We start from the raw sequence: 12,304 nt of genomic DNA, 5'->3' as shown, positions 1-12,304 counted from the left end.
ATTTGCTTACTTATAAATTCATCAACGTTGAGATAATTTATTTTCGCATTTGTTATTCGCGTCATTTAAAAAAAACGTAAGAGCATCGATAGGGTTTAAATATCGTTAGAAAAGTTGTCGATGTCGTTAGCAAATTTTTAATTCACGATCCTGCTTACACTTGTTCTCACGACTGCCTTAAGGCTTGTGGTAGTAGCGCTAATGTTGGGTATGAAGCATTTTTATTACATTTTCGAAAGCTTCAGCAGCCACACTTTCCCGAATACTATTGAAGTGAAATATTATTAGCTAATTTGTAACCACACTTTTTCAGTTCACTTATTGTTTCCCATCCCGTATGTGCAATGCTTTTACTACTGGTGTATTCTGCCTGGAGCAATGAAGAAGTTCAATCTTTAATATTCTTTCCAACTATTCTCCTTAGCTTTGTACATTGCTCATGATTATGTTGCGACCAACGACTCTTACAACGCCGTCCTTTAAATATCATGTCGTTATTACTCTCCGAAAGTGTTTTCCACCTAAAGGAAGTTGTGATTTAGTTACTGATTCTCATGCCGACCTCGGCGTCTTACCTTTCTAACTTCATTGGGCAGTCATATACTCATACGCGGATTTGTCGCAACACGTCTTAAAGGTACACGAAGCTGATTACTGTGAAGAGTATCGCTGCATATCTTTTGTGGGCTGCGCTTCTCTCCCCTTGTGTGCTGTTTTCTCCCGACCCCTGGTCATCAGCGTCGCTTTGCATCGCTTCCTGTGTATTTTCTTGTGCAGCGATCGACACCGCCCTCCGTGGTGGCGGATGCAGCATATCCTTGTCATTGTCCTTTGTTACCTGTAGTTTCTGGATTGTAATCGTTTTCTCTCTCTTTTTTTCACTATCATCGTCATTTTCATTTTGCTTGTCATGTGTACTCATCTGTCCTTGCCCTATTTCATCTCTATGCTCATCGGCGGTGGTATGTGGCGCCGATTGTTCCACCGTGCCTCGGGCATTGGTAGGTGGTCCTCCATCACGATATTTAGATAAGCTGTCACCTGCCTTATCACCCCGTCGCTCCTCGGCTTGAGAACGGTTATCCACCACAACCGGTGCTTCTTTTGGGGCTACTTCACCAGTCGCGTTTGCGGGTTGTCGTTGATGTCCCCCGTTATGCCGGTTGGCTGGGTTTTCAACCCGGGATTTCACTTCAAGAGGTTTTTTTGAAGGCTGTGGAGGCACATGGGCACTTGAACCGTGCCTCCCTGTTTTCTGGTTTCCGCACCTCTCATACCCTTTGGGTGCCCAGTAATCGTAGCACTGCGCGGGGTCAGTTGAAAATACCACTGTGGTCGTTGATTCACCGCACAGCAAGCGTGGCAGTAGGGTTAAAAACAGGGCCGAAGTAAATTTGGACATTTTCTGTCTTTCCGAGTTTCTGCACAGAATCACAGAAAACGTTACGGGAAAATGTTAGAGATGTTTTTTTTAAAGTACAAAATCGTTCATTTAATTCGTTGTGCCCATTCGTCCCTCCCAGGGCCTTTTTGCTTTTTTTTTAACCAACCTTTAGGCAACTAGAGCTTTGACCTCAGACAATACAAAATGTTATAAAAAAATGATGACCCCCTCAACACCAAACGCTGTATTCAAAAGTCAAAAAGGGTGGTTTGCAACATTCACTCACTACTCGGGCAACCGTGCGCGATTTCGGCCTTTTGGCTGATGTTCGTGCACCTTTATGAGGCACACATTCTTTTCACTTTTCTTGCACATCTCCAGGTGGTTTGTGTTCATCTATCGTTAAAACCGTCGCAGTCCTCCTACCCTTTCCCCTCCACTTTTAGGTCACTTCGTGTAACAAATACCAATGCACAGCATAAAACAGTCGGCTTGAATATGACAAAATTTCTGCAGAGTCTTCATTGCATCCCTCGCCATTACAACCAAGGAAAAATCTGACATGAGTTCGGTATTCACCATCCAATTCCCCTTGTGTACCCCCTTCAATTTTTGTAACGTTTCAATATTTAACGAGTGTGATGTGGTAAGTTCCCGTACGAAAGGAAACCATAGAGATAAAAATATTGCACCTGATAAAAATTAAAGATAAACAAAAAAGGGTGAAAACTAAGATACTGAATGCGAACAACAGTCAGCATTGCCGCTTATCCCAATGGTTGTGGGAACAAAACTACGTTGCGATATATTTAAATATTTTAACGGTAAATTATCATATTTGGATTCAAAATTACTGTAAATGTACAAACACTTATATTTCAACTGCTACATTACATTAAAATGTCATTCTTCAAAAGGGTGCAACTAACTCTGTCGTCACTGTCATCTGCGGTTAAGATCCTTTCAATGAAGTATAGGTTCAGTTCAGCAGAGTATTAAAGGACCTTACCGACCGTAATTTTTTCCTAGTGACTTCCTAATTGTATTCACATTACTTGCAATTATTCCTTCAAATCTCGAAGGCATATGTCAAAAATAAATTCAGTTGCGATGACGCACCCAGAGAACAGCTTACTTTCACACCAAGTGCATTTAAAAACGTATATTTAATGTTTTCACTTTTCTTAAATTGTAAACTTGATCTGGCAACATTAGTCCTTTTGTTGTTTTTTCACTTATTTTTCGCTGGCAACTACTCTGTTTCTCCAACTGGGGTGACCTTAAATCACAATATCACTTGCTCTCTCATACCATATTTTTTTCAATTCGTTTGCCAACGCATTTTAAGCGAACCTTAAAGATCATATTTAATTAGCTTGCCTCTCTCCTTCACCTTTCCCTGGAACGAAAATTACAAAATCATCTTTCCTTTTCGTTTTTTCTCAAAACAGCTTATTTATTTTCTTTCCCCTGCCTTCAAGTTGTTTCTGCTTTTCAAAAACCTAGTTCCCCTTTCTTCTGCGAATTATAAACAATATTTCTTTAATGGTTTGAAAAGGCACACAAACTCCTTGTTCCATGCACTATGCTTCTTGCCCTTTGGTCACAACTACCATTTTCTAAGGTTTGTTCAAAATCCCAAATGAGTCTGATTAAGAACAACTTTCCATCAACAAAAAACAGCCCCAAAGGTTTCGAAACAACTTTTGTGGAACTCTCTCACCCTTCCGGTGGTCCTGCTATAGCAACACTCGTTTCAGTGCCGGGAGTTGTTTGCTTATTTTGGTTCACGTTTACTATTTGTCCGTATATTTTCTCGACTAGGCTTTTTTTACTTATATTTTCGTGCTGTTATTTGTAGTTTTGTTCATACCCTCCATTTCGTTCACCATTTTTGAAGTTATCAAACCATTTGAACCCGCTTGCGTTATCTTGATGTTACTCCCTTGGGTATAGTAAACAAAGTACAGTCATTTTGTGTCGGTGTTTCGGTGCACGTCGGTAACTCTTTCTCTTCATCTTCCTGTGCACACGGCGCGCGCCTCTACTTCCTCTGCGGTGCTTTTGGGGGGCACTCGGGGTTTCTTTTTCTCACTTGAAAATCGGCTTCTGTCGGAAAGCCTTCGCCAAGTGTCGTTGTACATTTACTCTATGTGACTCCATATCCACTTCTGGTTTTTCGACTTTGACATTCGCTTGGGTGATATAGTTCATTGAATTCAGTAAAATAAATGGTCTTGCGCACTGACAATAGGTTATCTCCCTCGCAAAAACAGATCAAATCTCCCGTAACCGACCGTCACGCTCGTGAGTGTTAGCACACTGTTTCGTCCGCATTCTTCAAACGCTTTCAACTTCCCTTGTAACCTCACTCACTTCATCAGTTACCGCCCTAAACAATATTTCATTAGTTTTTTTTTTTTTGAGAAGCCACTTCTGCGCCTTTTGCTTTTCCACATAGTCCTTCAAGTGGCTAGTTTTTCTGAGTTGTGCTGCCCTAAGAAACCTTAATAACGTTTTAGATTACTCCTAAGTATTTTCCGTATCTAACACAGCGTCGCCAAAACTGCACTAACCGCAAATCCCGCTGACTTCTTTTACACTTTCATCCGTCTTCCTCTGATTAATCACCACTAAGGCAGATAAAATCATAAAAAGAATTCGTTGCCAGTTCTGTACTTCAGCTGCATAAATGCTGTGCGTGAAATTTTTCAGAAACCTTCCAATGAAGGGAACCCCCCCCTCAATCCGGGCGTTGCAAGTGGGGATGAGCCACTGCCTTCCTTCATATTGTCCGATGTGAAATACGCACCATAAATTCATCACAGAACGTCCAGCAAATCCATTCCTCAGCAGAGCAGCAGAGAACACTTCCCCCTCCTAATATGAATCAGTCCAAAATTCTAACTGCTAAATCCCGAGTTATCACCCCCTCTTTCTGAAGCGCCGCGCCAAGTCCTTTTCACGCCCCATCTCTGCCTGTTCACTAATTTCCCCCAGGATGCCTCCATCAACACACCATTTCCGATACGTCCCCGCAACAAAACAAATGACGGTTACTTGTTTGAGCAGGGTTACTTATATGGATATGAAAAACGCCAGAACTGCTAGCGAAACAGTGAAGAGCACGCCCACTGCCTCGTAGACAAAGCCCTTGCTGATGATACACAGCGCCGTGCCTCCCAGAGACCCTGTCGAAGCGGTCTAACTGTAGAATGGCCACCACGCTGGCACTTCCTAAGGTTCCATTTTATTAAATAAGCTCACACTAGCCCCGGAAGCCAAATAACCAGGAAAAGATTTACTTCGTACATACCAGCCGTTCCTGTATTGGAGATAATACGGCACCGCCGGCGCACAATATTTTTTCCATGGAAGCATAACATATCAATAACAAGACAAATTTGTTAAGTAACTGGGTACGTGAAAACTTGCACAGAGGCATGCATGGAAGCACATTGGTGGAAAAAAAAATGTATATAAATATGTTTGCTAGATGGTAGAATTAGTACTATTCACATTATAAGTAAGATTGGTGTCTATTAGCACCGAAGTGAAGTTGCTGTGTACTCCTTTAAAGCGTGAGTAGAAAGAAGTAACATTGACCGCCACTGCAAGAAGTACGGAAGGTGGAAGTCCAGAAGCAAACAGTGCGATGAGAGGATCAAATATTTTTTGTACCTCAACTGTAATTTGGAAACGATTAGCGTAATTTTGAGGCCATTTCAACACATCGTTCGAAAAATTTACCCCACCGTGTCTGTATAGCTTACCCCTCGGTAAATTGAAGCATTCACTGACGGAGCCAGAGCCAGTTAAAACATCAATCTGAAGACAACCTCCCCTATATTTTGGGGGGGTGCTCTCGCTCACACCGTTTGACAAGGAGCATGTTTGGTTGCTACATGTGACTGAGAACTCTTTAACACCTTTGGGCGTTCCTTTCTTGCACTCGTGTCCTTCATCATTGCTCACTGCCTTAACATCATCCCAAACAGTCCTTGCTATCTCCACTATGGCTGTATAATATTTATTTGCCTTTATGAGGGCTTCAGGTATTTCTTTCCTTACTGCCCTTACACTTTCGTTGACTCTGGAAAATAATCCACCCACCTTAGCTACAAGGTCTCCCATTTCATTTCCATAAGATATAAGTTTTTCCAATTTATCATGTTTCCCTTCCATTACACCGCTAATAACACTCAAATATTTTGTGCTTTCACCTGCTTTACCCTCCATATCATCCAATATACGGGATGCATTTGCATATACCTCCTCATTCACAAACAGTTTCTTCTCTCCATTGGTGTATAATCTGTTAAGTGCATCCGAGAGGCAACTTAAGTAGCAAACGGAGTGACTTAAGTTTATGCCCTTGTAATCATCTATCGATGTGCAGCGACTTACCTCTTCCTCCCCATCAACGCAGATTAAAAATGTTGACAGAAATACCCATCGCGGAACCATAACCTTCATTTGCTACACCGCTACACACGAAGTGGCACGAAATCAAACATGTACATTTCACTGAACACAGAACGCATTATAGGTGCATAGCGCTAAAGAAGTGTTCTTCCTCAAGCCGAGGCAATTCACACAACTACCAACTTCTCACGTATGACCTGGTAAATATTACCACTTTTCGGAACGAAAAAAACAAAAATTCTAGTGAGCGGTGTGACAAATTTGACCCCATCACACCTATATTTTTTTCGCGCATAATCCAAAGGAAATTCGTACACTACCTTCATCAAAAATTACCGAACCGTATGGCATATCAAACGCTTAAGGATACCACACCGTTTACTATTCACATTCTCCAGTCAACAAACGTATATGTTGTGCTCAAACACGACAAAAGATATGTGAAGATATTTCCTCCCCTCTCCAACTTACAATTTACTGCGAAGGCGGCGCGGTAAGAGAACACAAATATTGCTTGGGGAGAAAATATATATACATGTCCTTCGTTTTTTATGTAAACGAAGCCCAGGTGTAAACCCCCTTAAGATCTGAGTTAAAGGGAGCGTGGAGCTTAACTACAGTCCATACGAACCCCCTTGAGTGGCCTAACAATCTCAGCATTGCGCGGAAGCGGGTGAAGAGGCACGGACGTTGAGAAAAATATCGGTTTTGCGAGTGGAACAAACAGTCATGAAATTTGGAGATGCACCAGAAACAAAGAAACAAGATTAGCAGAAAAAGTGGAAATTAAAATACTTGAGATGGGAAATATGTCAGCAGTGAAGTATTTATTACACAGCCATACTATCGCATACGACCCTTTGTCTGATTCCCCACAACATTTACCGAATGAAAGCAGTGTCATCAAGTCAAAGCAATTAACACATACTTCGCGCTTTTCTTACGTAGTTTCCCTTAATTCAGATTCCAAGAAGGGTTCCTATGTTGAATCGAAATGATTACCATAATGCTAGATACGATAGACATAAAGCGTTGACACTGTGGCCAGCTGCATTGTGTTTGTCGAATTCCTCACACCACACAACGACTCCAAAGACAAATAAATAATCTAATCTGTGCTGTCTTTGGTAAGTACCCATCGGTATCCAAAAAATATTTCAAAAAAAGCTGTATATACCGCCCCCTCTATACTTCCCACCTTTTTGGCTCATAAATGAAATTGAATACAAAAAGAAGGGTACGGAAAGGAAATAACGATACTCCCGAAACGAGAAGTGTTGACAGAGTGTATCCGACCCATGGAGAGAAACGAGATTCTATTCAAGGGACATAGCAAGCACAGTGTGGAGAAGTTTCTTTAGAGATAAGTAGAGGTGACAAAATCGAAATGCAATAGATACCGAACACCACCAACCCCCCAAAAAAGTGCAGTTGCTCCTTGGTGCGCGCCACTCTATTTCCAGTGTACAGGACGGTTAAAACTAGGAAAGCCTACAAATACACAGTTGGGGTAGAGCAAGTTTTAAGGTGATTAGGACCGTTCACAACGATGCAGATGTCACGATAGCAGTTTCCAAAAACTACTGCGGTATGTATGTACTCTGCTCTCTCAGTTTTCGAGAGTATACCAGGGAATTTGAATACCTTTAATACACAGCCTTTTCAAGTTGGGAAGAAGTTGTGATTTGGGGCCCTCCTCAATGCGCGTAAAACCATCCAACGAAAACTCTTAGATGCTTTTAATGATCCCAGGATGTACGGCGTCCGTTGCATTAGGGCAGCGGCAGCAAAAGAGCACATTAGGGCTTATGCTGACCCTTAGTTCCTCATCGCACCCATCCGGCGGGTCATTTCAATATAACACAGTTGATTCACGTCAGAAAGCACAGAAAATCCTTTCAACTCATCGGTCACGTGTTTGCAACCCCACCTAAGGGTAGCACTTTAAGGGTCCTGACGCGTCTAACAGATAATACGTCTGCTATATAGCGTTAGTGAACGTTATTATCAAGACCCAGCAGATTTACATTTCTCTTTAGATTCTCGACGCGTCTGCCTTATATTCTTCTTGTTTTATAAGGGCACAACACTTTCAAATCACGCAGCGCACAAATATACTACAGCTCCCTCACTAATCATTGTATAACCACCAGTAGTTTATACATGGTGGGACTTCGATTTCACCAACGCCAAAACACTTGTAGCGTTCTCGCACATTTTTGTGCCTTATGCGAGATAGGCACATTGCACAATCAACCCAACGAACGGTACACATCATTTGTCTCCGAGCTATTCAGAAAAAAAAGGTGCTCTTTACGCTTCGGAGATACAACCTTTCCAAGTTTCTTTTCCTCAATATTTCCTTATCCACACAACTTGACCGTTTTAACAGTGTTACATTACACAATGACGTTAGATCCTGCAACTCAACATTAGAATATGACTAGTTCACCCGCATTTGCCACCCCTTATCTACGTCGCCTCCAAAAAATAAATTCATACCTGTCGCCTTCTTGATAACTTTTTGTTCCGGTCGCATGCGCGCCCAATCACCTGCAAACCTGTAACCCTTTAGACAAGAGGGTTGTTTGTAGAAACGCACATATTTAGACGTGGCTCTATAAGTGTTCGTTGAGGGTCAGCGGTTAGAAGAGAAGTGTGCACGCATACCGTGAGAATCGGACGACATAGTTGTATGAGATAAGCACATACGATGGAACACATATCAAACCACAATGAGTGCCGAGTTTGCATCAAAGAAGGGAAGAACATGAGGTGACAGGAAATGAGATTTTCCTTTATTGGGGAAAAAGAGCTTCTACTGCTGGAGATTTTGTCGCTTCTACCTTGCACATTAGAAGTTGAGGACCGCAGTTTTGCACACATGTAGCCCCGATGTCCACGCTCCGTATTTCAACCACACTGACCGCTCGCTCAGACGTTCTTGTCGTTCCCTCTCAAACCGATGTCAGAAATGTCGAGTCTGTACTTGAAGTGCAAGAACATCTTCCGTTGGTGCCTGTGCCCGTTCGTCCTAGATAGAAATTGAAGTTCCGTTTTGCTTTCATGGTCCCCTTTTTTCTTTCAGCGCCATGAAAATACACAGCGACAGTTTCGTATCTTCTTCACTATTCACGCACACCTAACTTGCCTCGATTACACGTATTAACTGTTCTGGTGATACGGAGTCGTCGTGGGTCATTCAGTTTATTCAAACGGCTCTGACACATCGCATCGTTGCATTTTTTTTTTCAGGGGAGTGAAGCTTCATACACTGCATGAACACTTACCTCACCTTCACCAACAACCCAGTCACAAGTGTTAGTGACTTGCTTCAAATAGAATATTTGTTTTGGTATTCAAGGCATTTACTATTTCATATGCATCTAAAAAACATAAAAGCAACGACCGTAAATGATAACCTTGAAATAGAGTAACGGGCTAAAATGGAGGAGATAATATGTGTAACGCCAGCGTACATCGTACTTTTCTGTATATCGGGAAGTTATCAGAGAAAAGGGGGCAAAACAATGCATTCACCAATGTCTCCTCATTGCATTTTTATTAGTATTGTGCTTTACGCTTAAAAAGATACGAACTTTATTGGTGTTCTCAGAGATTATGTGCTCGTGGTTTAATTAGATGTGGTTTGGTTAAAGCTTGCAAAAATAATCAAAGAAAATATACGCAACGGTAGCATTCTTAACAAGCTGTCTTTGATGATTAATCATGCTCCGCTTAAACACCACTTTAGCTTTCCTTCACGTTTGCCTGACTTCGCGATCTATTCCTAATTTATTTATGTTATTTACATATCTTTACTTTGTGCAATTCTCTCGTTCATTGAACACGTTTTGCTTTAAATCATGTATGCGCTCCGTTTGTTTCAGTTAAACACAACTTAAGGTTATCGATATGATCTCCAATTTTGTTGTCGAAACGTTCAGTCTCTTCCCAACATTTTAAGCATACGATTCCGTTAAGTCCTTCATTAACCTATCGTTATTTTGTGATATGTTTCTACCCGGGAGGAACGTATTTTTTATCATATCTCATTTTAAAAATAATCCACCTGTCATAATTTTCTCAGTACTGCTAACGTTGTACCCTTTTATAAATAATAAGTTTTGTGAAGCCATACATCACCCTGTCCTGTGTTTTTAGCTCTGATTTGGAGTCTCTTACCCGCTTTAAAACTTTACTTTCCCTTTCCCCTCGTACGGGTATCTACCCTACTTTTGCATACTACTTATGATTGCATTAAAGTGTTTCACGCATCTCGCCGTACAGGTCTATAATGCTCCACAAGCATCCTCTTTGAAAAATGTAGCTGTGAGCTCGTTAGCAACTCTCACATTGGTTTTTCTACAGCACGCTGACAGCTCAGTTGAACGGCCGCAAGGCCACGTACGCACGTGCGGTAACAAGCATTAGGAACATATGAATGCAACTGTTGCAGATAGTATCATCACACACCCGTTACGCAACGCATCGTTACCGCTTCGCGTAGCGTTCTTTGTGGAATCTTGCACATCCACAGTATCTGCGACCACTCCCATTTTGTCGCTTTGACCTGCACCTGAACCCACTCCCTGTGGTGACGGCTGGACAACGCGCCCACTCTCATGCTCTGCTACTTGCTCCCCTGCAACCCTTTTTTCTCCTTCTTCCTTCCCTTTATCCCTGTCTTCGACGCTCTGGTGTTCACCCGCGGTTCCCAATTCCCGCCCGGTTGGATCTACTTTTTGTTCGCTGTACTCAGTTGTCGGAGATGCCGCCGCCTCCGAGACTCGGGAACTGCTAGATGGTTGAACGGTTTCATCTCCCCTCCCGCTGCCGCCTCGACGATCACTTACTTCCGAAGAGGGTTCCCCGACACGCGAGGCTGGATGACCAGCTCCACTTTCAGCGGTTGGGCTCGATGCAGCACTCCCCTGGGCCTCTTGAATCCGGTTCTTGACTGCGCTCATTCTTGGTAGCTCGTAGTCACGAGGCAAGGGAGCTGGAGCGGGCCGCGGCTCCCTAATCTTCGGATTGATTGGGCTTGTAATTTGAGGCCAGCAATGGTGCTTGTTAGTGGAGGAGTCCCAGTATCCCTCGCATCCCGCGTCAATGGTTGAAACCCGCGCTGAAGGTCCGCAACCACCGTATAGCACAAGCAATTTCAGCGTCAAAAATAGGATTGGCGTAACTCTGAGCATTGTTTGCCTCCAGGGGTTCAGTCGAAGAAAATACACGAAACGCTATTAAGAAATAAAAAAGGACCAGCGCATGAATGCATGCTTCACGCTAAACAATTACATTCAAACATGGTGTCAGCGTACACAAAAAACTAAATAGAAGACACGCTATTCCGATTATTTATCTTCATGAAAAAAACCTTTCAAGTGCTGTGAGGGTCCCTTCCATCACCTTCTGTCTCTTTTCACTTCATTTTTGCGAGGCATCATTTAGGTACGTCAGTGTATTCAAGCCTCTCTCCTACTCGTAATTCCTTTGACCCCTCCTCAGTCGCATCGCATGATTTCTTATTTTCCATATTCCCCAAAACTCAGGACAACAAAAAATAAAATTCAACTTCGACAACGTATCTTTGAGCAGCTTCAATCTCCTACCAGTAACATTAAAAAAAAACTATCCATTTGGTTCTTTCGATTTTTGAATTATAGTCTTGACTGGAGGCTGCTGATTATTTTATCAGGTGCTTCCTTTACTATGCATCGGCAGCTCCCTCACCGCTGTTAGCATGTTCGGGATTGACTAGAGCTTCAGTTTGACCACGACAACGCGGGCATTTCCCGCTTTTTATACCCATAAACTATTATAAAATTTCCAAAGTTAGGCCTCTCCACCTCTGCTTTTTACATTTCAAGTGGCTCAATTACAAGCCTTGTAAGATTCATGGGTTGTGTACATGCAATGCAGGTCGTTTAACCTATTCGGTTTTTAAAATTCCATAACAGCAATATCAACATCTCTATTTTTTAGAATAGTTTCGTCCTTACCTTCCATTTTTACTACCCACAAGAAAGATATACGAAATAATTATCATGCTGAATAACCAGTAAGCGTCCTCATTATCCTACACAAAATATGAATTGAAACGATAATTTACTAACGAAGCGGAAGTGTCTGAAAGTGTCCTTAACCCGCTTCCCGTGCTCCCCTTTACTTGCCCTCTGGACACCCGCGGGGTTATCCTTCCGAGGTCACCTAAAACTCCATGCAAAATTAATCCTTCCATTTCGCAGCAAACTCCATCTATGGCTAAAGCCTCATGAATCATGGCATTGGAATGTGTGTTGCAATTCCCACCATATTTTTTTTAAAATAATAACATGAATCATAGTTGTGTTGTTCACGCATACATGTACGAGACTCTTCAATCTCTTTCAGAATGCAAATATTCACAAGTGGACTGCAGTTTCCCAAGCACCACTTGCAGTTAAGAACTTCCTTCTTAAGTTGAGGAATAATAAAATCATCCCCATCATT

General features: G+C 42.2%; 3 protein-coding genes across 3 annotated transcripts; all 3 read right to left on the bottom strand.

Moving 5' to 3' along the window:
* Positions 1 to 631: 631 nt before the first annotated feature.
* Positions 632 to 1,402, bottom strand: TEOVI_000342800 (uncharacterized protein; the record flags this gene model as incomplete). The annotated part of the gene is made up of 1 exon (XM_067226333.1): positions 632 to 1,402. One exon carries the CDS (start codon positions 1,400 to 1,402, stop codon positions 632 to 634), a length of 771 nt encoding a protein of 256 aa, XP_067082434.1.
* Positions 1,403 to 4,876: 3,474 nt separating this feature from the next.
* TEOVI_000342700 (expression site-associated gene (ESAG), putative) lies at positions 4,877 to 5,860 on the bottom strand (the record flags this gene model as incomplete). The annotated part of the gene is made up of 1 exon (XM_067226332.1): positions 4,877 to 5,860. The coding sequence occupies one exon, from the start codon at positions 5,858 to 5,860 to the stop codon at positions 4,877 to 4,879; it is 984 nt and encodes a 327-aa protein (XP_067082433.1).
* Positions 5,861 to 10,239: 4,379 nt separating this feature from the next.
* Positions 10,240 to 11,010, bottom strand: TEOVI_000342600 (uncharacterized protein; the record flags this gene model as incomplete). Its single annotated transcript, XM_067226331.1, has 1 exon — positions 10,240 to 11,010. The coding sequence occupies one exon, from the start codon at positions 11,008 to 11,010 to the stop codon at positions 10,240 to 10,242; it is 771 nt and encodes a 256-aa protein (XP_067082432.1).
* Between the last annotated feature and the right edge of the window lie 1,294 nt (positions 11,011 to 12,304).

Source organism: Trypanosoma equiperdum, assembly GCF_001457755.1.
Source record: "Trypanosoma equiperdum strain OVI genome assembly, contig: ctg_746, whole genome shotgun sequence".
Lineage (NCBI taxonomy): Eukaryota > Euglenozoa > Kinetoplastea > Trypanosomatida > Trypanosomatidae > Trypanosoma > Trypanosoma equiperdum.
Note: the sequence above shows the minus strand (reverse complement) of the source record. Positions and strands in the feature narration are given on the sequence as shown.